At 55.6% G+C, this 25,242-nt stretch overlaps 3 protein-coding genes across 4 annotated transcripts; 2 read left to right on the top strand and 1 right to left on the bottom strand.

Moving 5' to 3' along the window:
* Positions 1–839: 839 nt before the first annotated feature.
* On the top strand, positions 840–11,208 carry Ushbp1 (USH1 protein network component harmonin binding protein 1). The gene is made up of 12 exons (XM_032919535.1): positions 840–960; positions 1,167–1,288; positions 1,507–1,942; positions 3,827–3,952; positions 5,600–5,733; positions 5,873–6,013; positions 6,331–6,495; positions 7,580–7,829; positions 9,012–9,239; positions 10,265–10,350; positions 10,510–10,632; positions 10,776–11,208. Exons 1-12 carry the CDS (start codon positions 907–909, stop codon positions 10,951–10,953), a joined length of 2,043 nt encoding a protein of 680 aa, XP_032775426.1. The 5' UTR covers positions 840–906; the 3' UTR covers positions 10,954–11,208.
* Positions 11,209–15,117: 3,909 nt separating this feature from the next.
* On the top strand, positions 15,118–22,518 carry Nr2f6 (nuclear receptor subfamily 2 group F member 6). Its single transcript, XM_032919526.1, has 5 exons — positions 15,118–15,511; positions 18,068–18,162; positions 20,254–20,778; positions 21,883–22,166; positions 22,218–22,518. The coding sequence occupies exons 1-4, from the start codon at positions 15,231–15,233 to the stop codon at positions 22,152–22,154; spliced, it is 1,173 nt and encodes a 390-aa protein (XP_032775417.1). The 5' UTR covers positions 15,118–15,230; the 3' UTR covers positions 22,155–22,166; positions 22,218–22,518.
* A 935-nt stretch (positions 22,519–23,453) lies between these two features.
* Positions 23,454–25,242, bottom strand: Ocel1 (occludin/ELL domain containing 1). Of its 2 annotated transcripts, none has more exons than XM_032919530.1 (4): positions 24,528–25,242; positions 24,030–24,195; positions 23,863–23,916; positions 23,454–23,695 (listed from the first exon to the last, which is right to left on the bottom strand). In XM_032919530.1, the coding sequence occupies exons 1-4, from the start codon at positions 24,857–24,859 to the stop codon at positions 23,567–23,569; spliced, it is 681 nt and encodes a 226-aa protein (XP_032775421.1). In that variant the 5' UTR covers positions 24,860–25,242; the 3' UTR covers positions 23,454–23,566. The 2 variants fall into 2 exon arrangements, with proteins under 2 accessions (XP_032775421.1, XP_032775422.1); XM_032919531.1 differs by having other exon boundaries at positions 23,582–23,695; positions 23,831–23,916.

Below are 25,242 nucleotides of genomic sequence, written 5' to 3' on the forward strand. Positions count from 1 at the left end.
CCAACGGCCTGATGCAGTAGTTCAGTCTCGTTGAAGAGAAACGTTGTGGGCTACTGAACAGGTACAGGCTCTTGCTGCCAATCCTAACCTGAGTTCGATCTCGGAGACAAGTAGTACCATCACAGACAAAGATAAATAATGAAAAATAAAAGCTATGCAAGTGCTGGAGCCAACTCTCGCAGTTTTGTTTTTAGAGACACAAAATAAAATTTTAAAAAGACCTTCACATTAGAGCGAGCCCTGATGAACAGGGGGACACAGAAAATCCAAAATAAAAATGGAGGCACTACATGTTTGGGCTGGGATAAGGGGATACTGATATCTTGGAGTGGGACAAAGGTCCTGGTCCTCCATCCTCTTCCTGTTCTGGAGGAAGCTGGCATCCTGGAGAAGGAAACAAAACAATAACTGTCCATGTGATCAGGGTAGGGAGCTTCCTGTTTCCCAGCCCCTCCCAGGCCACCTTTGGCCATTGCGGCCTCAGTAGCCAGTGGCCAGGATGGCCTGAGATATTCTTAGGAGTTCAGACCTTTCCCAAGGTGCCCTGGAGAAGAAGAGAAGAGGGCCGCAGAGCCAACCCCCAGGGTGAGGGAGTTTGGTACTAAGAGAGTCGTGGGAAGAAGGAGAAATCTTAGGATACCACTCAATGCCTCCATAGGGAAGAGAGAGGGCACAGATAAGAGAAATACATTCAGACAGCGGAGGGAAAAGGAATGCCCGGTAGAGATGGGGGACGGGGAGGAGGAGACAAGTAAACAGTTAATGGGCACTATTGGAGAGGTATTTAAATATTTAAATGTGTCAACCAGTGCAAACGACCCAAAACTCCTACAGGAAAAAACAAAAAACAAGGATACCAAGGTAACAAAAGGCAAGAACTGAGAGCAAACTGTAGTGACAGGAGTAATGAGTGCCCGGGCCACACGACCCCGAAGCCGGCGAGGGAGGTATCCTCTGCCTGTAAGTGTGCCCCTCTTCCTGCCACACCCAGCCCATGGATCCTGGGAACCCAGGCCTGCTTGGCTCAGAACCTGTTGTGGTGCAGGGGAGACCTCCACAGGGAGAGCTGGATGTGATGACCAAGAGCCCGTGTGTGTGTGTGTGTGTGTGTGTGTGTGTGTGTGTGTGTGTACGCACCTGCACATGCACGGGGGTGTCATTCACAGGGGGAGCTGGACCCAGTAGCTGAGAGCTCAGAGGAGGTAGACACCACCAATGGGAGCTCCGAGACTAAACCTGAGCTGCTTCAGGAACATCTTGGTCCTAGCCTGCAGGGCCCTGGGAACCGGTAGGATGCATTTAGTATGTAACCTTGTATTCCAGCCGGGGCCCATACTCAACTGCCTGCTGCCGCTCACCTGCCATAGCTTCCCCTGCTTCTCTCCTCTTCCTTTTTACCCTCCAGCCATGAAGCTCAGTCCCTGCTCAGCCTTCCTAGGGACCCTGGGGTCAGCCCTCTGCCTCTGCTGAGTCTCAGGTGGCTAGGGTTCCTGATTATCCTCACAGGATCAAGGAGGATTGTGATGTGGGATCCCATGGGGTCCTACCCTTGAGCCCGGAAGAACGGCGCGAGCCTGAGGTGGAAGCCCACCAGGCCCTGCAAGAAGCCTCTCTGGATACTGGCCCTGCTGAGATAACAGCACCCAATGTGTATGAGACCTTGAAGTGCAGGCTGAGCTCCCTGGAGGCAGTTGTAGCTGCCTGGCGCCGCCACTCGCTAAGCTTTTCAAAGCCAGTGGAAGCAGAAGACAGAGACCCGGGAGCTCCGGGGTCTTTTGGTAATGAGGAAGAAGCCTCTGGACCTGGACAGCAGGAGGCAGCGCACCTCATAGAGAGGAACGCCTGGCTGCGGCTGGCCCTGGGCAGCCGGGAGGAGGAACTGGCGCGCACTCAGGCTTCACTGCAGGACGCCCAGGCAGAGAATGAGACTCTGCAGAGACAGGTGAGCTGGTGACTGGGAAAGAGGCAGATCCTGCTTTTGGGAGTAGATACTGACGTGGGTGGAGCAGTGGCAGATGTGCCAAGGAAGTGACCAATAAAGACAGCGCGGTGAGATGGGGAGCAAGGGAGACTGGCAGTCTGCACCCCACAATCTTAACACGCAGGAAGCTCAAGAGGGACAATCTCTACTCTGGCGAGCCCTGGCTAAGACCAACGTTCTTCTCAGCTGTAGACTGAGTCCAAGGTTAGCCTGGGTTACAGACCCTGTCTGTGTCAGTTGCACCGCAGACAAGACACACACACACACACAAATCTTATCTTGGGGCGGTGTTTTTTTTCCAATTCAAGGTTTCTCTGTGTAACAGAGCCCTGTCCTGTCCTGAACTTACTTTGTAGACCAGAATGGCCTGGAAATCACAGAGATCCCCCTGCCTCTGCTTCCCCAGTGCTAGGATTAAAGGTGTGAGCTATGCCAGATTTGTTTTAAGGTTTCTATTGCTGTAATAAAACACCACAATCAAAAGCAATTGGGGAGGAAGAGATTTATTTCATCTTAAAATTCTCAGGCCTCACTCTGTCACGGAGGGAAGCTCAGGCAGGAACTTGAAGGCACAGAGGTCATGCAGGTATGCTGCTTACTGGCTTGCTCTCCATGCCTTGCTCAACCTGCTTTCTTATCTCAGCCTGCCCAGGGATGGCACTACACACAATGGGCTGGCCCCCCCTCCCCACCAATCGTCAGTCAGGAAAATGTCCACAGGTCCAATTGGGGGAGCATTTTCTCAATTGTGGTCCCTCTTCCAGAATGACTCTAACTGATGTCAAGTTCACACGAACCAGCACAACTCCGGAGATCACTGTAGCTGGAACTGAGTGGGAGAGGTGAAGGCATGTGAGGGAAGGCCACAGTACGCAGGGTGTTGAAGGCTGGGCAGGATTTACAACTGTGTTCTTGTGTGTGGTGGGTTCTGAGGGGAACCCTGCTGCAGGTGTTCACTTTCGCCATCTGATGACTGTGAAAGGAACAGTCTGGCGGTGGACCATAATCCTGAAGGTGGAGGAGGGGCAACAGCAGTGGCGTTTAGTGGAGGTGACCAAAAAACCTACAGATTATGGGTGACGTTAAACCCAGATGTGATGGGACAAGCCTGTAATGATAAGGACTTCAGAGGCTGAGATGAGAAGATCATAATTTAGCACTAGCTTTGAAAAGATAGGCAATCGTCTCAAAACAGAACGGAGCCCTAGCTGGCTCTGCTAAGAATCCTCTTCAGCCTGTGGGCGTGGCTCAGGGGTAGAGTGACAGCCTAGAATACTCCAATGAGGGGCTAGGGGCGTGACTCAGCATTTAGCTTTCAGAGGCTTCTCACAATAACAAAAATGAGTTCTCCTGAGTGTGGTGGTGCACACTTGAAATCCCAGCTGCTTGCGAGGCTGAGGTGGGAGACGGCTTGAGTTGGGGCAGTATAAATGACTCCGGGAAACAGTCTCCTAAAAAGTTAGAGAGGAATAAAGTGAGGGCTAGAGAATTGGCTCTTCGGTCTAAAGCACTGGCTGCTCTTCCAGAAGACCCGGGTTTGATTCCAAGCATCCATGTGGCAACTCTCTGTAACTCCAGTTCCCAAGGGACCTGACACCTCATACAGACATACATACAGGGAAAACGCCAATGCAAATAAAATAATAAAAATAAATCCTAAAAAAATAAAATAAACTCTGCCTCCCCCATCACCCTGCCAGTAGGTGCACTCCCCTGGTTAGGCCTTGAGTGTTGAGAGCTCTGTGGCAGCTGGGAACCGTCCCAGGCCACATTGACGGGGTTTCAGTTGCTGTAGAGAATTGGTTGAATATGTGAAGTCAAGGCCTGATCCCCTGTCACCGGCAGGTACAGGAGCTGGAGGATTCCCTGATGCAGCTGGAGGCCTCCCCGCCTCCCTCCATGCTCAGAGCAGGCCGTAGAAACAGCAACTCCAGCAGTTCTGGGGCAGAAAGGAGACCCTGGGCACCTCAGGTAAGAATAAAGCCTTCTGAGTGAATGTCATGATGATCCCTGCTTTCCCAGTGTGAGGGGCAAATATCAATTTGTGCTTTATGGGATCCCATAATAAAAGACAAAACTTTGGGGTTGGAGATTTAGCTCAGTGGTAGAGCACTTGCCTAGCAAGCGCAAGGCCCTGGGTTCGGTCCCCAGATCCGAAAAAAAGAAAAGAAAAAAAAAAAAAAAGACAAAACTTTTCCTGGGGAGACACTACACACATCAACTGACCACAGATAGGGAGCCCATGACACATCAAATACGGACGCCACTAAAGTTCAACTTAGTGAACCAATGAGTTTTATTGGAGTTACAAATAGGATTATGGGTACACATTATGGGTATGAATATGGGTACATATAGGATTGTAGTTATGTACATGTTGATGGACAGAAATGATTCAAAGACAGCTGCATTACTAGAGTCTGAGTGACAGCATGAGTGACAACTCACAAAAACTGGGAACCTGGAGCTCACTGCAGGTTGGAAGTTGTCCCTTCTTAGTGACTCTGGTCTAAACCTCCTCCACACAGCTGGTCTTATCTCAGGGTCTTCTTTGCTTGCTTCTTTTCTTTTCTTTTTTTTTTTTTTTCCGGAGCTGGGGACTGAACCCAGGGCCTTGCACTTGCTAGGCAAGCACTCTACCACTGAACTAAATCCCCAAACCCTGCTTGCTTCTTTATTCACTAATCTCAAAGGGGCTTTCCTTATTTTGGCAGGGAGGGGCCTAGTCCAGTTTCTGCTCAGTTTCAGGGACTTCCTGAAACTATTTGGAGTTGTTTACCTTCCTGCTTCAGGAGCTTCTCTGTGGGGTGGAATGTTTCTATCTTGGAGGAAACTGTCAATACAACCTATAATATATGAAAAGAACTAAATAGGACTTGGAGCCATGGCTCAATGGTTAGGGTCCTAGCTGCTCTTATCGAGTATGCAGGTTCAATTCTCTGTAGCCACATGGCAGCTCACAATCATCTGTAACTCTTATTCTAGGAGATCTGATGCTTTCTTCAGGGCTTCACAGGCACTAGGCATGCATGTGCACAGACAGACGTGAAGGCAAACACCCATATACATAAAATTAAAAGAAAAAATAAAAAGCTTAAATTACTAGCTTGGTAGCTCAAAGCAGTCACCCCACAGTCACCTCAATTGCTTAAGAGCCTGACCAGAAGGCTCATGACCAGTAAATGTGGGGACACCCTGTCTCCATATTAAAGAAAAAATAAAATCATTGATGAGATGCCTCAGCTTCTTGGGGCAACTGTTGCCAAGCCTGCTGATACAGGTTCAACCCTTGGGTCCCACAAAGTGAAAGGAGAGAACTGACTCCCATATGTATGTTGTCCCCTGACATCCATTCACATGCCATGGTACACACACACACACACATACACACACACACACACACACACACACGCACGCACGCACACATGCATAATACATTCCACATGTGTATGCAAATACCCTCCCCAAAACAAACCAAAGATGTAGTTGTACCTCAGTGGTGAAACAGATTGGAATATGATTCAAGGCCCTGATTCCACCCCAGCCCTGCAAAAAAAGGGAGAAAAACACCTCTGGGGCTTTTGATGTTAGATAAATCAAGTCATGTCTTCCTGGCAGGACTCTTCCATGGCTCACCCCTTTCTCCAACGCCTTCGGAGTGACTCCAGCAACCAGAGCTTTGGGTGCCTTTCCACACAGCGTCCATCCCCAGAGATGTACCTCATGGAAGACCAGATGGGACAGCTCCAGGGGTGAGCAGCTGAATTACAGCTGCTGAGCATTTAAGGACACAATTTCTCCTGCCACTGGGTTGTGATTGGGAAGGGGAGAAAACAGCTCTGGGTGATTGGAGTGTCACTCACCTTCCCTGTTGCCCACCTTTGGAGGCAGGAACATTGAGAAGTTGAAGTGCTTCAACCGCCTCCTGCTGGCTGTGCTCCAGGGCTACAAGGGCCGCTGTGAGAGCCTCAGCATTAAGCTGGGCAAGAGAGAGGCTGAGGCCACAGCCCTGCACCTGGCTCTACAATATAGGTCTGTGCCTGTTTCCAATGATGGTGGTTGCTGGGGCTGGGGTGGTGCTGCATGCCAGGATGGCCCTATGTACAGAGGGACACAGGACCTTCAGACATTGCCTCACAATAACATGTTACTCTGACCCATAAAGAATGAGGGGTGGGAGGTGTCTTTTGTAGTTTGTTATATATTTATTTGAGACAGGGTTTCACTGTGTAGCCCAGGCTGGCCTGGAACTCTCTATGTACAGCAGTCTGGCCTGGAACTCACAGAGATCTGCCTATCTCTGCCTGGGTTGGGGATGAATGTTGAAACATTTAGATCCTATCCCACAGCAAGGACTGTGAGGAGGTGTATGAGGTGCTGCTTGCTCTGAAGACAGCTGGTCTAGGAGCTGGAGTTGGAGCTACCAATGGTGACCTGCAGGCTGCTGAGAAGGAGGCCTCTAGGCTGCTGGAAAAGAAGGAAGTAGCCATGGATGTAAAGACACCCCAGCCCAGGTACCCACAGGAAGCACAAGAGTTGCTGGTCCATGAGAGTGATGGGGGCATGTCCCAAAGCCTGCTGTACATGGGGCATTGGGGTCAGGATCATCATTCACTGCTCAGGGTTGGCTCTGCACTCATCATGTTTGGCTGATACAACGCCTGACTGGAGTCAGTTACTCAGTGGCACCAGGTGTGGTGACAGTCTTTGATTTCAGCACTCAGGAGTCAGAGTTAGAGTAGTTCCAGGCTAGCACACACAGAGTGATCCTGTCTGAAATGAATACAAAAGCAAACACACACATACACAAAGCATCAAGTAATGTAGACCCTAGCTTCAGCCTCTAAAACTGGGTAAAAAAAAAAAAAATACAGGGGTTGGGGATTTAGCTCAGTGGTAGAGTGCTTGCCTAGCAAGCGCAAGGCCCTGGGTTCGGTCCCCAGCTTCGAAAAAAAGAAGAGAAAAAAATACAGTGAAGAGAAGTTTATTAGGTTTATTAGCTCATGACTTCAGAGGTGTCAATCCATCATTGCAGCCAGGAGGTAAAGAGGAGGGGTACAGGAAGTAGACAGGATTTCACATAGCCCCAGAGAAAGATGGCACTCTTGACAAGTTGTGTGAACCTGGGAAGCTTATCAGTGTACTTGTAAGGAACGTCTATGGTAATGGCTGTGAGCTCCTGACTTAGTCTCTGTGCAGAGAGTCCTCAGTGCCAGTGCAGCCTTGGTGCCCAGTTTGAGCTGGGCACACCTCACAAGTAAATTCAAATTCCCCTAGTGGCATTATTACCATCAAGGCTCACCACCTTGCTATGTATCTGAATGTGGCCTTGAACTCCTGACCCTCCTGCCTCCATCTCCTGAGAGCTGGGCTGTTATTATGGTGCCAGGCATGGACCCTCACGCATGCTAGGCAAGTTCTGAGGACTGAGCTGCAAGCTGCTGAGCCCCAGCACCTACCATACTAGAATGCTGGAAGATTATTGGCTGGGTGTAGGTCGTGCTGTGGATGCTGTTGGTAGGCCCCAGGTGGAATAAAAGTGTGGTTCCTTAGGGCTGTGTGTTGGGAACAGCAGGCCTGCCCCCTGTCTCTTTATAGTCCAGAGGGCAGTAGTGTGGACAAGCCTACACCAGAGGAACTGGCTGCTCAGCTCCACGGCTATGTCCAGCATCTCCGAGAACGCTGGGCTCTGCTGAAGATCCCCCCAGCACTTGGTCCTGCCACTGCACCCAAGCCTACTATGCCCCATGCAGAAGCAACAGTGCAGACCATTCTGGAGATACAGCCCGGGCCCGCCTTGCCTCAGCTGGAGAAGTCTCAGATCCAGCAGGACCTAGCGGCTACTCGGGTAGGAATGTGCTGAGATAGTCACAACACATCCTCGATGATGTCATTGGAGCCCAGGGGCAAGCAAGGTCTCCCTTAGGTGGGGAGCTGATCTCTTGTATGAAGGGGAGTTGAAGGTGAGGTTTTAAGGACTGCATAGGAGTCTGTCCCCCTGGTTAGGTTTTCCATAAGACTCTGTAAATTCCCTTGGCTTGCTATGATGAAATCCCTGACAGGAACAATTTCAGGAAGGAAGGTTTGTTCCTGCTTGGCTGACCGTTCCAGGGTGTGGTCTGCCATGACTGCCAGAGCCTGAGGCAGCTGTCACATTGCCTCTGCAGTTAGAAAGCACAGAGAGACGCATGCTGCAGCTCACCTCTTACTCAGTCCAGGCCCCCAGCCCGGGGAATATGAGTGTCTTCACCTCTGTTACCCTAATTTAGATACCCCCTCATAGACATATCCACAGGGTTGGAGATTTTAGATCCTGTCAGGTTGACAGTCGAGATTAGCTGCTTTCCCAACATTCTCTTCCTGTGGGAGGTGTTGGGCTGCGGCCAGGGCAAGTTCCTGGGGCTAGTGGCAAGGTGGCTCAGTAGTGCAGCTCTTACCTACCACATATGTGCACTCCCTTCCTCTCCCATACCCCAGCACAAGAGGATCATGACTCCTGGACTGAGCTCCACAGTGAGACCAGGTCCCAAAAATGTATAATAACCAAAATGTTGAAAAAAAAATACAAGAATTGGGCTGGAGAGTAGGCTTAGTGCTTAGGAGGGCAGGCTGCTCTTGCAGAGGATCGGGTTCAGATGCAGCACCCACATGGTGGCAGGTCCAGGGGTTCTGTCGCCCTCTTTTGGCCTCTTCCAGAACTGCACTCATGTTTCAAACTCACATAAATGGGATCTCTGTAACCCTGGCTGGCTAGACAGCTCTATGTAGATCAAACTGGTCTTGAATTCACAGAGATTCACCTATCTTTGCATCCAGTGCTGGGAGTATGATCTGCACCATTATCCGTATCATAAATTAAATTTAAAAAAAAAGTGAGGTCTGAGAAATTCTAGAAGCTTCCGCAAATGTTATTTTTCCTCTGTAGCTTTTACAAGAGGAATGCCATGACGTTGGTGAGAGATTTTGCCAGGCTTCTGGGTACTGGCCTCAGTTTCTCCAGCAGCTGACTCTAGACCCCTCTGCTCCGTAGGACGGTCTGGCTGACCTGGTGCTGCGGCTGCAGCTAGCACAGCGAGAGAAGCGCGGGCTGGAGCTTCGTGAGGCGGCTCTGCGGGCCCAGGGCCCTGCTCACCGACTGCTCCTGCAGCAGCTTCGCTGGGAGCGGGCTCATCTCATGGGCGATGGCAGCAGCGGAGGCAGCAGCGAGGACCCGAGCAGCGAGGAGGAGGCTGGGGAGGACAGACCGCAGCACTACCAGGTACAGCTCCTGCCATCACGGTACCTGCGAGTATCTGCCATCCAGCCCAAAGAACGCATTGTCAAGGCGCTTCTGGCCGAACCTGTCCGGTTCAATCCCAGGAGTACAGACGGTGCTGGAGCCGTGGCTCAGCGGGTAAAAGCCCTAGCTGCTTTTGCTGAGGAAAAGGTTCGAGCCCCAGCCTCTCTCAGTGTTTCAACACTATCACTCCAGCTCTAGAGGTTCTGATGCCCTGTTCTGACTTCTGTGGGCTCTGCACGCACACGCTTGCAAACACCCATACACGGAAAATAAAAATAAATTAATCTTTAAAGGTAACAAAAAATATTTAGAAGTCAGGAGAGAAGGGTTACTGGAATTCTTGGGGCGCCTCAACAGAGCTGGAGAATTAGGGTCCCTTTGAGAGTTCTTAGCTTCATTAGTAAAATGTAGCCAACAGAAGCTCAATTTATTAGAACTTGAAAAGAGAACCCCAGGCCGGGCAAGCTAAAGGGAGAAGGGTGATGGGGTGGGGGTCGTGGAGGTCAACCCGAGCTGGGGGACACTTTCATTAGTGAGGGGCTTAAAGTGTAGTGATGTTCTAACAGCACCCAAAGGAAAAAGAAAACAGCCGGGCCTGTTTGAATCAGGCCTCAGAAAGGTGGAGACCCAGATTTTATGGAGACGCTGGCATGTGTCCTGTTCTCTACACAGAGAGGGAAAAGCGGACCAACGCCAGTAAGTTGTCTTCTGACCTTCTGTGCAACAGCGGCACATGCGCGCACGCACACGCAATATTAAATAGATGGCCGGGTAGCCGTGGCACAGCTTTCAATCCCAGCACTCAGGAGGCAGAGGTAGTCAGATCTCAGTTCTAACCCAGCCTGGTCTACAGAGCAAGTTCCACAGGACAGCCAGGGCCACACAGAGAGACCCTGCCTCAAAAAAATAAAGTGAAACTAAACTAAATTCTAGCTGGGATCTGGGCGCCTTCTATATCCAACTTGGGGTGAGCACAGCATGTTCTCTCCTGTCCCCTCCCTTAGGGTCCTCCTGCTCTCCTGGGTGGTCAGATGGGCAAAGTGTGGGACTCTGAGACCGTATCCCAGGAACTGTCAGCATCTCTGGCCCGGTGAGTACCAGGGCCTGGTGGAGTTGGGGGTGGATGCGTAAGGGGGTGTGGTTGGAAGCACTGTATACAGCAGGCACCAAAGTGTATGGGGTCTGCAGGTGTGTGAGGCCAGGGACAGGGTTGAGAGTGGCTGAGATGGCCTCTCTTGCACTGTTTCAGGGCAGTGGACCTGCGGGCGCAGCTGCAGTCCCTGCGGCGGCAGCTGGAACAGATGGCTCAGAAGGGCCGAACCAGAGGAGCTCAGAGTGCTGAGCTGAACAGAGAGCTATGCAAGGCTCACAGGTGGGACTCAGCGCGGCTCTCCCTGGGCCTTGATTTCTCTGCTTCTAAGAGAAGCAACGGACAAGCCCACAGGTCCTAGTTTTTGTCCAGCTAGGTCTTTGTCCTAGCTCAACCAGGGATCTCCCATCTCCTCCTGCTTGCAGCGCTCTGGCTTTGGCCTTCAGAGAAGCCCACCGGAAGCAGGAAGAGCAATGCCGGAAGTTGGAGCAGCAGATGGCTCAGATGCAGGCTCAGCAGGCAGAGGAGTTGGCAGTGCTGACAGCTACCGCCAGGGCCCTGGGGGATCCTGGGGTACCTCAGCCAGTCCAGACCTTCCTGTAGGGCCGGGACCAAGCTTGCATGTGACCCACGGGGTGGTGGAAGTGTCACAATGTCCTGTGGTGGACAGGGAGGCAGAGGGCCCAGCGACTAAGAGCAGGGTCTGCTCTTGCGGGGACATGGGTTTAATTGCTACCCTCAGCAGCCATGGTGCCTGTGACTCCAAGTCAAGGAGATCTGTCGCCCCCTTCTGGCCTCTGCAGGCTCTGCATTCACACACCCTCCTCACAAATGTAATTAAACGGAATAACATACAAACCTGTCTTTTGTCCCTGGCAGCTGGAGCGTCTCTTCAAGAGGAGACTGAGGGGGAGAAAGGCTTAGCTTAAGGGTGTGGATGAGAAGCTTGTTCCCAGGAAGAGGAACCCCAGGCTGCTTTGGAAGTTGCATTTACAGGAAGTAGAGGGCTGGTGGCTGCTCAGCTGTAGGGCACCTGGTGAGCATGCTTGAAGCCCTCAGAGCCGCCTCTGTGTGCCCATCCCACCTGTCTGTGCTAAGGAGGCCTGTGTTGGTCCCGGAGTCTTCTGCAAAACAGAGAGGGGAAACAAAGGCCTTGGTGGGTGGAGTGTAGGCCTAGCATGTACAAGGTCCTGAGTTCCAAACCCAGTGCCACATGCAACAGGAAGTCTGTGCCCACCCGTGATGCCAGCATTCAGAGTCTAAGACTATCCTTGGCTATATAGTGTGTTTAAGGCCAGCCTGGACTACTTGAGACAGTAGCAAAGAACAAAATGAATGCGGAGGTGGAGACCAGGCTCAATGGTAAGGAGCACTGGCTGCTCTTGCAGAGGACCTGGGCTTCAGTTCCCAGCACCCACGTGGTGGCTCACAACTGTCTGTAACTGCAGTTACGGGGGTCCAGTGCCCTTTTCTGAGCTCTGTGGGCGTCAGGCAGATACATGGGGCACAGACACAAATGTAGACACACACACACATACACCTGAATATAAAAACAAAAAGTGAATGGATGAATAAATGAGATAAAAAAGTGACAAGAGAGGTGGCTGACTGGGCAAGAGTGCTTGTGGCCAAGTGACAATGTGAGAGGTCTGCCTTCAATTCCCAGGTCCCACGCAAAGGTGGAATGAGGGTGGATGACAAAGTTGTCCTCTGACATCCACACAATAACCCGCTGTTGTTGATAAATTGAGAAGCAGGACAGATACCTCGGCAGTAAAGAGCACTTACTGCTCTCCAAGAGGACCAGAGTTCAGTTCCCAGCACCCATAATAGCTGCTCACAACCACCTGAAACTCCAGTTCTAGGGGGTCTAATGCCTCTGGCCTCCCAGGGCTCCCCCACACAGATACACATAATTGAAAATAGTAAGAGTAAAATAAAACTTAGTGTACTGCTATGGTAGAGAGCCTCTGAGTGGGGATACCTGGAACAACCCTCAAGAGGGCTCCCCAGGAGAGAAAGCATTGTGTGACTGTCCGTGTCTGAGTGGCTGTGTGGACTGGCAGCAGTTGACTGAATGGCCACACCCTTTGCTTGGGTGGGGGCTGGGCTGAGGTTGTCTCCTGTCTCCTGACTGAAACTGTAGAGCAGGACTGGCCTGCGGGCCACACCAGAAGAGCTGTCTGTCCAGGGGAGTGGGGGTGGGGAGGGCTGCCACAGTGCCTCAGGCAGTAGAGGCTGGAGCATCCCTGGGGTTGAGGACCTGTTTGTCCCACACTCTCTGGGGGCTTTGAGGGACCAGGCCAAGTGAGGCAGGCTACCTTGCTGGTGTGTGTGGGGCTGGGGGTGGAGGAGGATTGCTTTCTTCTTTCACACCCTACAAATCTTCAGGATCCTGTCACACATCGCCCAGAGCCGAAGGCAGGCAAGCACCTTAGCCCGTCTGGCTGGCCCAGGCCTTTTTAAGCTTTAACCACCAGATCGTTAGTGGTCAGCCAAGGTCACCTGCTGGGGGTGGGGGGCGTGCAGGACTGGTTCCCAGGCAGCTCCGACAGTATCTGGCTTTTCCCACGGGCATCCCAGCGGCAGATGGGCCCAGTGTCTTTGTCCCTAGGTCCTCCGCAACCACGGGTCAAATGTCACCTCGGGGCCACGGGCAGGGGTTATGGGGGCGGGGCAAGGCCCGGTCCATCCGGTTGGGCCCCAAGGGTGAGGGGGGCTATGAGTTGCGGGCCTACTGGGACAGGGCTGGACCTCTCTGGAACTCACTTTCTCCCATCCCAAACTCTTCCCTTTGGCTCTGTCACTTAGAAGTCTCCCAAAATCCTTGTTTATTTGAACTTCTGTGATTCAGCCCCCTCTTCCAGAGCCTTCTTTCCTCCTAAGCCCTCCTTCCCTCCCTCCACCCTTTCAATCCTTTCCTGAGATACTGGCACCAAGGATTTGAGAATAGTTCAATCTAGGACTGTCCTCATCCCAAATTATCAACTCTGACCCCTAAACTGATTTATCTTCTGGGCCACCCAGGCTTTGTCACTAAAGCAGAGTGCATTCTGGGAAGTCCCTGCTCCAATCTGATCCTAGTCTTTCCTGCTTTCTGTATTTGGATTTTCACATGGTGTCCAGGCAGATTGTTTTGCTTAGGTCCAAAGGCACAGGGCTGGGTGTACCTGGCTAGCAGAAACCTGACCTTCAGTTTCTTTACGTGCCCTCATGTGAGGGCTCATCTGGGGTCATTTTCACAAGGCCCTTGATAGGGCACAGAAGAGAGGGCACCCTGTCCAGGTTGGCTAAGTGCCCTGGTGTCTATACTGGACCCAGGCCTGCACAGGAGACAGAACAGGCCTAGCGGCCAGAACTGTGACTCAGGGGTGAAAGGTCACCCCAAGAGGGACTTTTCCGGCCGGTTAACCGGTTAAACGTTAACAGACCAGAGTCAGGCCTCAACTTCCAACTAGGCCTCAAATGTGAAAGGAGCTTAATAAATGCGTGCCCTGGAGGGCGCATACAAAGGGTGCTTAATAAATGCTTGCTCCAGTAGAATTGGAGGGGGTTAGGGGCGTGGCGGCAGCTGGGAGACTCTGAGCGTGGGAGGGGGGCACATCTGTGGCCCAGCCGGTCACGAGGCCAAGCCCTTTCTGTGAAGGGAAAAAAAAAGAAAGAAAAGGAAATGAAGGGGGACCCGGGACAACAGCCCCGGGCTAGCACGCCTTCCGGCCGGCCGGAGGGTCGACGGACGCGCTGCCTCTCCCACCCTTGAAGCCTGAAAGAAGAGAGGGGGACCCCTTGACCTCACAGCGCGGCCCCCCCAGCCCCAGACTCCGGACACCAGGTGTTCACCGGAGCGGAGCGCGAGTCGGGGGCGGGGCGGGCCGCGGAGACTTTGAGGAAGGGGGGGCCGCTCCAGCTGGCAGCCGAGCAGAGCAATGCGGGGCGCGCGCGTGTGCGGCGGGGCGTGCCCGGCAGATGTCCCCGGGGGCGCGGCTGCAGGAGCCGCGCGGAGCTCCCTGATGCCCCAGACAGGGCGCGCAGGGGTTAAGGCTGCGAGGCCGCGTGGGGAGGGTCAGCTGCGCGCCCCTGCCCCGCCCTCTCGCCGGCCCACGGCCCGGGCGGCGCGGCTACCCCATGCCCTTATAAGGGCGGCCGTCGCCGGGGCAACGAGCGCCGCCCCGGCCGCGCCGCGCGCCCCGCCCCGCCCCGCCGGCGCCGATGGAACGCGGGTGTCAGACCGGCCGCAGCGCGGGGCGGCGGCGAGCGCCAGGGCGAGGCCGAGGCTCGGGCCCAGGCGCAGGCCCAGGCCGGCCGCGAGCGCGCTCGGCCGGGAGAGGATCCGGAGAAGGCCGCGGGCCACACTCTCCACTCAGCTCTATCGGCCGGACCTCTGCGATTGCGGCCGGGAGCGCGCGGCGTGCGGGACTCCCGGTCTCCGGCGCGCGCTCCCGCCGCCCCTCCCCCCTCGCCGCGCAACTTGCGGCCAAAGTTTCCCCCCGGGCTCGGGGGCGCCCGCGCGCGCTCAGATGGCGAGTCACTAAGTTGGCCTGGGCGGCGGGGCCGGGCCATGGCCCGCGCGACGCCACCGGGTCCCCAGGACTCCGGACCACGGAACCCGGGCGCCCCAGACTCGCGCCTCTAGCGCGCCCCCGTCGGCTGCGGGCACGCGTGGGAAAGTTGGCCTGGAACCGGCCGGACCAGTTCCTGCCTGGCGCGCGGACCGGCCGCAGGAAGTTGCCGCAAAACTTTTTTTGGGGGGGTGCGACCGGAGCCCCCCGAGCGCGCGGGCTGCATGCGCCCGGGATAGCCGGGTTCCCCTCGGGTCGCCAGGCGTGCCCAGAGGGGACAGACTCGTCCCGGGGCGCCCCGGCCCCGCTGTCCCCGGGGCTATGGCCATGGTGACCGGTGGCTGGGGCGGCCCCGGAGGCGACACGAACGGCGTGGACAAGGCAGGTGGGAGCTACCCACGCGCGACCGAGGAGGACTCGGCCTCGCCTCCCGGGGCGACTAGCGACGCGGAGCCGGGTGACGAGGAGCGTCCGGGGCTGCAGGTGGACTGCGTGGTGTGCGGGGACAAGTCCAGCGGCAAGCACTACGGAGTGTTCACCTGCGAGGGCTGCAAGAGTTTCTTCAAGCGCAGCATCCGCCGCAATCTCAGCTACACCTGCCGGTGAGCTCCACGCGCGGCCACCGTGCCGGCCCGGACCTACTCGGTCACCTTGGGCCTGGCGCTGACCTTCCCCGCACCCGCATTCCCGCTCCAGGCCACAAGCTCGGCCTCAGTCGTGATCCGGTATACAGTTGGCGATGCATGAGTGCAGGTGCCCCCACCCCCGCAGGTGGTCTTGCTCTTGTCCTCCTGCTCAGGAGAGAGCTGGTTCTGTTAGGCGGGGAGGGCTCGGGGGTGCTGTCAGGAATGGGGACCCTCTTTCCAGCCTCCAGAGCCCCCTTTCTCGTGGGAGCCCGTCACGCGTGGTGCCCCGCGGGAATCAGACGTGCAAGTCGCACCGCGGGGCTGGCGGCGTCCAGGGGCCATTGTCTGCGGCCGCGCGGATCGATCCGGCGCGCCCTTGGGTCAAATATCACTTCCAAAGTCGCCCTGGCATGGGCAGCTGGAGGGACTCCCGGTGGGTGGCTCGGGATAGCTGCCTTCGCCGGAAGCGGGGGGCTGCATGCACGAGGGTCTGTGCCTGTCCATCAGAGGGGTACCCCTTAGGCTCTGGGTCACCGGAAGCTGCCGCCGGAGGGCCAGCAAGGCCACCGGAATTGACCGCACCCCCCACTCCTCGGTTGGTTCAGCCTTGGGGCTCCGGGATGAGTCCTTAAACTTTTCGGGGCGATTCTAATGAGTGAAGGGCCGTTTGGTGGGGACCCTCTGCAGGGCTGTGCAGGGCGTGGTCTTGCCTACTGGCTGCCTCCGAGGACCGAAAGCCCCTTGAAAAACAGGTTAGCTGTCCAGGTTAGGGGTTGTAGAGCACTTTTTATCTACGCATGCAAATGCTGGGCTCTGCATCCCCTACCCCCGAGCATGCAGGGCCTCAGAACAGGGCAGGCAGCCCGGTTTCCCAGTTACTCAGAGCTCCAGAGAAGTTGTAGGGTCATGAGAAGGATCCTGTCCCACTGGACTTAGCAGGTGGGGCTGTGGGGGCTGGTGAGGGGCTGGGTGTGGAGTTGGATCCCCTCCCAGAGGGAGATGCTAGTGGCAGGTCAGGTGGGGTCCACCATGTTAGAGTTTGGACTTGGTGGGACCTGCCTTGCTCCCCTCCTCCAGCTGTAACTGGGCCACCAGACTTTGGCCTCATTCTTGCGTCTGGAATGAGTTGCTGGGTCTGGCTGGGTCTTTGGGGAGAGTGAAGGGGACTGGGGCAGGCTCAGGGTCCCACCTGCTCTCTGGGTTCCTCAGGACCTATGCTATGAGATCTCTTGTGGTTGGTCTCCCTCTCTGAACCTAAGTGGACCAGCAGCTATCTGGGGTTGGGGGGCGCTTCAGGAAGTGGCCTCAAAGCCCTGGGGTAGGGGAGGCAGAGGAGGAACCCTCCCCCCACGCTTAGTGGGCTATGTTGTCAGGTGAGCCCACCCAGGCACAGCAGAGGCACATGGGCATGAAGTGCTGAGTTAAGGGTAGCAGGAGCCGTGGGCAGTGTGTGAGCATGGTATGGTCACATTGGATTGGGAAACTAGCCACTGTGAGTTACACACAGTCCCAGCTACTCAGAAGGCTGAGGGTAGCCTGGGCAGCCTAGTGAGGGGACAGTGCCCACTACCCCCATCCCCAAACACAGAAATGGGGACAGCCATTGTAAGGAGCATAGCACAGAAGAATTTAGAGTTTTATAGGTTTTAATCTGTCCTAACCACACAGTGGAGATGGCAAAACCTTCCCTGAGCAGAGCCCGCCCGCCTAGGGTCTGGCCAGTTCCGCCTGGCCGCCCTGATCCCCATCACCGCTTGGCTGCTGGCTTTGTTCTGGCTTAGCTTGAGTTCTCTCTGCCCTAGCTGGGCCCCTTCCTGGGGGCCTCTAAAAGTCACAGGGGCTGGAGCTGTCCTGGAGCCCCCAGGACCTCTCAGCTCAGTGGCTCTGTATGGGGCAGCAGCCAAAGGGTGATACGGGAGCAGGCTGGGAGGAGAGGCCAGCGCCTAGAGCTTGATTTCCACCTCTCATCTCCGTGTCTGGGTGCTTTTTGGCACCCAGATTGGGCACTCTTCGAGGGCTGTCCAGAGGAAGAGTCTTGGGCTTATGGAGACATGGGTGTCAGGCTGGTGTTCTCAGGAGAAAGGTGCTGTCTGTTCCTTCTCACCGTAGGCTGTACGGTTGAACCAGCGCAGTACTGTGACTCCATTCATGGTCGGCACTTGGCATGATGGTGACCGAGTAAAAGGAACAGGATTCGGTTTCCATCCTTTTGTGTTTCAAACCAGTTCCATTGTATCCTCTGCCAGAAAATGCTTTTCCATCTTCCATCCGAACCCAGGGCCTTGCGCTTCCTAGGCAAGCGGAGCTAAATCCCAACCCCTTCTCAGGGAACTTCGCATCCTTTAAAACCCATTCTAAAGGGCTCCCCTTGTGTGCTGTCCTTCACCCAATATGATCAGATTGCCCCTTCCAAGTTGGGGAACTGAGTTCCTATAGTGCTTTTGGGGTTACCATCCCAGGCCAGGGAGCCCCCACTGGTGTTTCACAGGGGTTTGCAGGCACATCACTGGGAACCCTGGCCTGTGTCTCCAGGTCCAACCGTGACTGTCAGATTGATCAGCACCACCGGAACCAGTGTCAGTACTGTCGCCTCAAGAAGTGCTTCCGGGTGGGCATGCGCAAGGAGGGTGAGTAGCCATGAGGACATGGCCATAGCGAGGCCGGTGTTGGGGATCTGAGGGGAGGCAACTAGGATCCCAGATGCCTGGTAGTGGGGTGCAGCCACTCAGCTCTTTCCCTAGGCCTTGCCTGACCTCTGACCTCAAAGGGCAGCTCCTTGCCCTTTCTCCCTGACCACCTCCCCCTTTCTGAACTGGGAGTATTATTTTTTACTTGTTTACTCTCTGCTCTGTGTGTTTGCTAAAGGCGGGGTTCAGCCAGTTTATAGCCAAAGGCTGCCAAAGCGAGGCTCAGTTGGCTATCCCTGCCCGTGAGACCTGGGTGGACAGACACACTGTACAGCTAGGTCTCAGATCCTGTTAGGTGCTCTCAGAATTCAAGTGCAATGTAGAGGCAGCCACTCAGAGCCCTGAGGGTTGGGAGCCTGGGATGGTGCAGAAGGGGAGGCTGCTTAGCTTCCCAGCCCAGCCTGGGGCATGGGCCTGGCTGGGACATCATGTAACATGCTCCTGAGAACCTGACAGTGGCCGTTGTGTATGGTTGGCTTCACACCTGACAGTCAGGCATAATGGTGCAGGCTTGTCGTCCCAGCACCTGTGAGGCTGAGGCAGGAGGATTTCCAGTCTGAAGTCAGCTTGGGCTACATAGCAAAACCTGGTTAGAAAAAAACATTCATTGGGCACATACAAAACAAACAAGTGTCAGCCTTCTCTAATGACTCTTTGGTCCCTTTAAGTTGGAGGTGACTCCTGCTCTGTCCTTGCCCAGAATGAATTTGCCTCGACCTGTCTGTCAGATGGAAAGTCCTGATAGGTCTCTCTAGTCAGAGCCTGTGATCGCTGGGACTCTTGCTTCTAGTGCCGTCCTGCCTCAGGGCCTTTGCATAGCTGTTCCTCCTTCCAAACGTGGCCTGGCACCTCCCTCACCTTGATTGTTAGTTCCTCCAGGTCCCCTGCTTGTTGAACCCCCAGTCCTTGTTGCTCTGAAACTGACAGGGTTCGTGTGTCCATCTCCAGGGCCTGCTGCAGGGTGTGGTACTTAGCAGGAGTCAACAAATGGTTCTCAGCTGGAGTCACCACCCAGCCAGCCTTTCACACCTGACAGGCATATTGAAAGCAGAATCACTCAGGTAGCTTAGTGGCGTCCACCTTTGACACAGGAGGAAACAGGCAGAGAGCACATAGGTGAGAAGTGTGCTGAGCTGAATTCCAGCCGTCTAGACTGGATAGAAGAGGAGGAGGAGGGGAGAGGGGAGGAGCAAGATTTGGAGATGTGGAACATTCTGGGCAAAGGCCCTGGAGTAGGACCAGGGCTGGATGAGGGAGCAATAGTGAGGGTGGGGTTCCCGTCCTGTGAGCAAAGAGGACCTTGGGAGCATTTGGGTCCAATCCGGCTCCAGCTGACAGGTGGTCCCCAGCTTCTCTGTTTGGCCTGGGTTCCCCCTGTGCCCCCTGCATCCCTGGTTCTGGCTCTTCCTGGGCTGACCTAGAGTTCACCCACCAGTGAGACAGGTGTCGCTCATTAAAGCTTGTTCATTAGACGCCTCCTGGCTCCCTGCCCAGGCTGCCTTCCCTATGCTAAAATGCCTCCGGGAGCCAACCTGTGCTCCGTGCCTCAGTGCCTCAGTTTACTTTCACTCCATTTGTGACCCAGGACTCAGATAAGCATTTGGACTTTTTTTTTTCAGTTAGTTTTTGAGACAGTTGGAGCCCATTCTGGCCTCAAACTTAGTTTATGCTGAGTTGGCCTTGAGCGCCTGACCTTCCTGCCTCCACGCCCCAGGGCTCGGATGGCAGGTATGCACCACCTGCTAACAAGGCAGCTGCTGTTCTTGGGGACCACTACCATACCGCATTAACGATGTGGTCCCTCTGGGGAGAATTGCAAGTAGCAGGAGAGGTCAGGGACAGAACTGGAGTTCTCGGTGATTGACAGATGTGGCCTTAACGTTGCAAGAGGAGGAGGTGCAGCTGGTGGGGATGCTGAGGTGGCCGCTAGACACTGCTAGTGCCCAGTGCGTGCAGGGTCACTTGTGCGGCCACGCGGGGTGGAGGTGGCCCTCCCGCGCTGTCCTCTGACGCGCCCGTTTCCTTCTGCAGCGGTGCAGCGCGGCCGCATCCCGCACGCTCTCCCGGGTCCCGCGGCCTGCAGCCCTCCGGGCGCGGCGGGAGTCGAGCCGTTCGCGGGACCGCCGGTGTCCGAGCTGATCGCGCAGCTGCTGCGCGCTGAGCCCTACCCCGCGGCTGGGCGCTTTGGTGGCGGCGGCGCCGTGCTGGGCATCGACAACGTGTGCGAGCTGGCGGCGCGCCTACTGTTCAGCACGGTCGAGTGGGCCCGCCACGCGCCCTTCTTCCCGGAGCTGCCGGCCGCCGACCAGGTGGCGCTGCTGCGGCTCAGCTGGAGCGAGCTGTTCGTGCTGAACGCGGCGCAGGCGGCGCTACCGCTGCACACGGCACCGCTGCTGGCCGCCGCGGGGCTGCACGCCGCGCCCATGGCTGCGGAGCGCGCGGTGGCCTTCATGGACCAGGTGCGTGCCTTCCAGGAGCAGGTGGACAAGCTGGGCCGCCTGCAGGTGGATGCTGCCGAGTACGGCTGCCTCAAGGCCATCGCGCTCTTCACGCCTGGTGAGCCGCCCCGCCCTATCAGAGCCCCCATCTATACATAGGCCACGCCCTAAGCAGCCCTTTCCTGGGGACAAGCCATGCCTCTAAGTAGACTCCACTCTGCCACATACCCCGCTCCCAACTGGACCCAAGGTCACACCCTCAGCATTGATGCCAGGCAACCGGGCCATACCCTCCCCTCTCTAGCCAACTTGGGCTACTCCCCAGCCAGACCGAGAGGACATTGCCTCAGGCCACACCCTTTTGATCCCTGATGACGCCACCGCTGCACCTGGCCTGGCTTGCTGCGCTCTGGCCTAACACTACCTCCAGGCCCCTACTCAGACAAGGCCATACACCTCACCCCGGTTCCTGACACTGCTCCAGGCCACATACCAAAGCTGCACGAGATCATACTCTGCGTCCTACTCATGATATTGCCCCATCATGCTCTCAGACTGATCTAGACAGTATCCTACTGGACTGTGAAACACTCTGGAAGATACAACTCAGGCAAACTCTAGGCCATGCTATTAATGCTACTCTCTACTCAGAGGGCAGACCTCTGAGCTCCTGCCTCTGTTCTGGGGCCATATCCCACAGGGCCACTCTGCCTCTTGTGCCATGCCACTTGAGTGAGGACACAGATAATGACCCTAAGTTTTATCCCTGGCCATACCTCAGGTACCTTTGGTGTGGTAGGGGAGGACAGTGCAACATTTTAGAAACCCTGAGGCGTGAGCTGAAGCAAGGGACCAGTGAGTTCTAGGATTGTATGGAATACAGATCCAGACCTTGTCTAATTCCCTCCTGAGAGAGCAAAAGGGGTATGGGCACTGCTACAGAGCGAGGCCTTATGGTGGGCGTGGCCAAGGGAGAACCTGGCCTGGAGGCTGTTCCCACAAAGTGGTGCATAGCGGTAATGCCCCTCCTACAGGGAGCCTGAGCCTGTTCCATGGTTTACATGGCTAGTCTGTGGTGGACACTCACTTACATACTCCTGTACATGCCCTGGGGTGGTCCCTCTGCTACGCCTGCCTCTGGTGGCATCCTTACCCTCTCCCTGCAGGCCTCTCACCCTACTTCCTCAACCGTGACTGCCTTTGTCATCCCTACTTCCTGCAGACGCCTGTGGCCTTTCTGACCCAGCCCATGTTGAGAGCCTGCAGGAGAAGGCACAGGTGGCCCTCACCGAGTATGTCCGTGCCCAGTACCCATCACAGCCCCAGCGCTTTGGACGCCTGCTGCTGCGGCTGCCGGCCCTGCGTGCTGTGCCTGCATCCCTCATCTCCCAGCTTTTCTTCATGCGCCTGGTGGGCAAGACACCCATCGAGACGCTCATCCGGGACATGCTTCTGTCAGGGAGCACCTTTAACTGGCCCTATGGCTCGGGCTAGTGATGGTCCTCTTCCAGGACACATGGAAGCTGGGGCCTTGTAGGGACCGTGGGGACCAGGGCCCCAGCTTCTCTTCTGAGACTGACTTCTTTTTTTAAAGACTGTGAAATGTTTGGTTTGTTTTTTAAATAATCATGAAACCAAAAAGATTCGGATCTCCCAGGCTCCAGCTTTGTCCTGGCTGCCCTTCGGCAGGGTGGGGCTGAGGGTCTGGAGCCAGCATGCTAGTGCCTCTGGTCCTGGGTATCTGGAAGGGCCACTGCAGCTGGGCAGGGGTGCTATGGGCCAGGAGGGTCCCCTGGATACATGGCCCATGGAGGGCACCATGAAATCATGGCCAACAATAAAGATATTCCCATACTTGGTCAGACTCTGCTTTCTTCTGCAGTGCTGGGGAACTAACCCCAGGGTCTAGCCTGTGCTCTGTAGGTCCCAGTGGAGTGGGAGTCTCAACTACTGTGGAGGAATAAGACTCCAAAACAGCTTTGCAGTGGCTAGATCAAGCCACACTTGAAAGCTTGATGCATTTCTGTGTTCATGAGACCATACAGTGGGATCCGTTTGAATTCAGTTTCTTCCTCCAAGTAACATAACAGACTAAGATGTGAATTTAATTGTGCTGATGTGTGGTGATGAAAGGAACCATGGGAGTAGCCCAGCAGTGGTGTCGGGCACACGCCCTTGATCCCAGCACATGGGAGACAGAGGCAGACCAATCTCAGTTCAAGGCCAGCCTGGTTCATATAGTGAGTTTAAGGATAGTGCTACACAGAGAAATCCTGCCTTGGAAAAAGAAAAATGCCAGGGAGTTAAGGGCTCAACTTTCCGGTGGGACCGAGGTCTGCGTTCAGGCACTAGCTGATCTACTTTTCCTACAAACCCCACACATGTGGGCCTCTGTTGGAAGACATCTTCCTAGCACTAGGTGGTAACTGGACTCCTGGCCTGCGTCTTATCATCCTCAGTGGCTCAGGGGTTAGAGACGCATCAGACAACACACACACAGCCTATGCAGCACTGACCCTAGGCTGGGGAAATTGAGGATCTATGTGGAGTGGACAGGACCAGGTGTCCTGAGGGTACACCCCCTCACAGGTCCCAAGCATCACCCAGTCCTTACCCCTGCTGTGTCCCATCACAATACTTAAACCAGGCTGCCCCCAACTCATGCCTTCTGCTTATGCCACCAGGAGACTGAGATCTACACAGTCGCTGCCCCCATACCAGACCTTGGACAGGTCTCTGAACCTTATTTCTCCCTCTGTAAAATGGAGGGATGCTTCTAGGCAGCTGCACACAGTAGGTGTCTAATCCATGTTTATTCTCTGGGATTCTCAACAGGACTTGCTTTCCCTGGAAGAACTGGTGTGGTTCCCCGTGGGAAGAGGAGCCGACCACCATGTCTAAGACACTCAGAAGTACACGGAGTTCTCACTGTTGCTGTCCCTTTGGTCATCAAATTTGCGGATCTGGGCCTTGAGGTGCCTCAGTTTACCCTTCAGGTAGTCACAGCGAGCTTGCTTATCCAGGAAACCAGGATCCTAGGGGAACAAGAGTTGAGCAAGTCCTACTGGCCCTCTAGCCAGAGGCCCTCAAGCTGTTCAGCTCCTTTCATTATAAACCTCAGCTTTGATTATATGGTCCCAGATTTGGGACAGCACCACTCACACACACACCCAAATCTGTGGCCTCAGGGGTCTCCACTCACCACCTGCTTCTTCTCAAACTCTCTCTTGACATGAGCTGCCATTCGAACCTCCTTCTGAAAGGGCAAGGTGGGAAAGGGGCTCAGAAGGGCCACCATGGCTGTGACAGCATTCCACCCAGTGCAGCACAGCCGCAGGGGGGCTGGGGCACAGGAGGTCCTGGGCTGACCTGGCTTCGCGGCGGGGGCAGTGACAGCAGCAGAGCCTCCAGTTGCTGGAGCTTAGCCTGCATGGCCCCCACCTGCCGCTGGAGCTCCAAGAACTCTTCGTACTGGTCCTGAAACACTGCGGCATAGCGGCTTCGGTCTCTTCTGCTGGTCACTGGTGGGTACTTACTACCAGGTTGGAAGGGGTCAGTGTGTGAGTACAGGGAAATCTGTCTTTCCACTCCATTATGGCAATTGGCTTTTCTTTGCCGGTGCTGGGACCCCCAAATCAAAATGCCTTCTATCACCCATCCCATTTCCTAGTTTCATAAACTCCTATTCTCTCATAAAAACCCCACCCTCACTGCCCCTTTCTGGTTCCCAGTCATTAAGAAGCACGGAGGGACGTGGGCATGATGAATTCAGGAGGCTGGGCAAGAGGATCCTTACTCTTTAGAGGCTATCTTGGACTACACGACCAGACCCGGTCTTACAACAATAAGCCACGAGGGGGCACTCACAGCTCGTAGTCAGGCACTGGGTTGGGGCGGGGTCCCAGATCCCTGGGATGCTTCTCTGGGTGCAGTGCGGCCCGGAGTTGCAGCTCATCCGCAAACACGATCTTCCGGGGCCTCGTGCAGAGCTCACTGGGCCTGGACTGGCAGTGCGGCCGTCCGGCGCGGGGCTGCGGACGCTCCGGGGCAGGCATGCATGGTGCCGTAGCGCTCTGGCGACCCCCGGCGGCAGGGCGCGAATTGCAAATGGCATCAGGGCCTGAGCGCCTGGACCGGGATCCGCAGGCCGGAGGACCGCGCGAGCGGCGCCTGGAGGAGGGGCCTGCGGGTATTTGCATACGCGAGCGCGGTTGGCTGGCCGCGCAACCCAGATTCTGTCCCTCGGTGCGGACCCCGGAAAGAGGCGTGGAAGAGGCGCCGTGGCGTCACCGTCCCGTCACGCACCAGAGTGGCTGACGGTGCACCGTAGGCCCCGCCCCATCCTTGAAACCGGAAAAGCGCAAAGCCGCGGAGGTCGACCCTGGGCCGAGTCGAAACCGCCTCCCTGCCTCCTGCCTCGCGGGGTTACGGCCCGCGGAGCTCCCGGCCCTGCCTGCCTGTGTTATCCGATGGTTCCGCTCGGTGTCACCTGTCCCGGAGCTGCCCCTGGCCCTGCCGCCGGGAGCGCAGCTGTGCAGGAACTGCGGGCGGAGCCGCTGGCGCGGTCCCTCGACCGCTAGGG

The sequence above is a fragment of the Rattus rattus genome, chromosome 13, assembly GCF_011064425.1.
Source record: "Rattus rattus isolate New Zealand chromosome 13, Rrattus_CSIRO_v1, whole genome shotgun sequence".
NCBI lineage: Eukaryota > Metazoa > Chordata > Mammalia > Rodentia > Muridae > Rattus > Rattus rattus.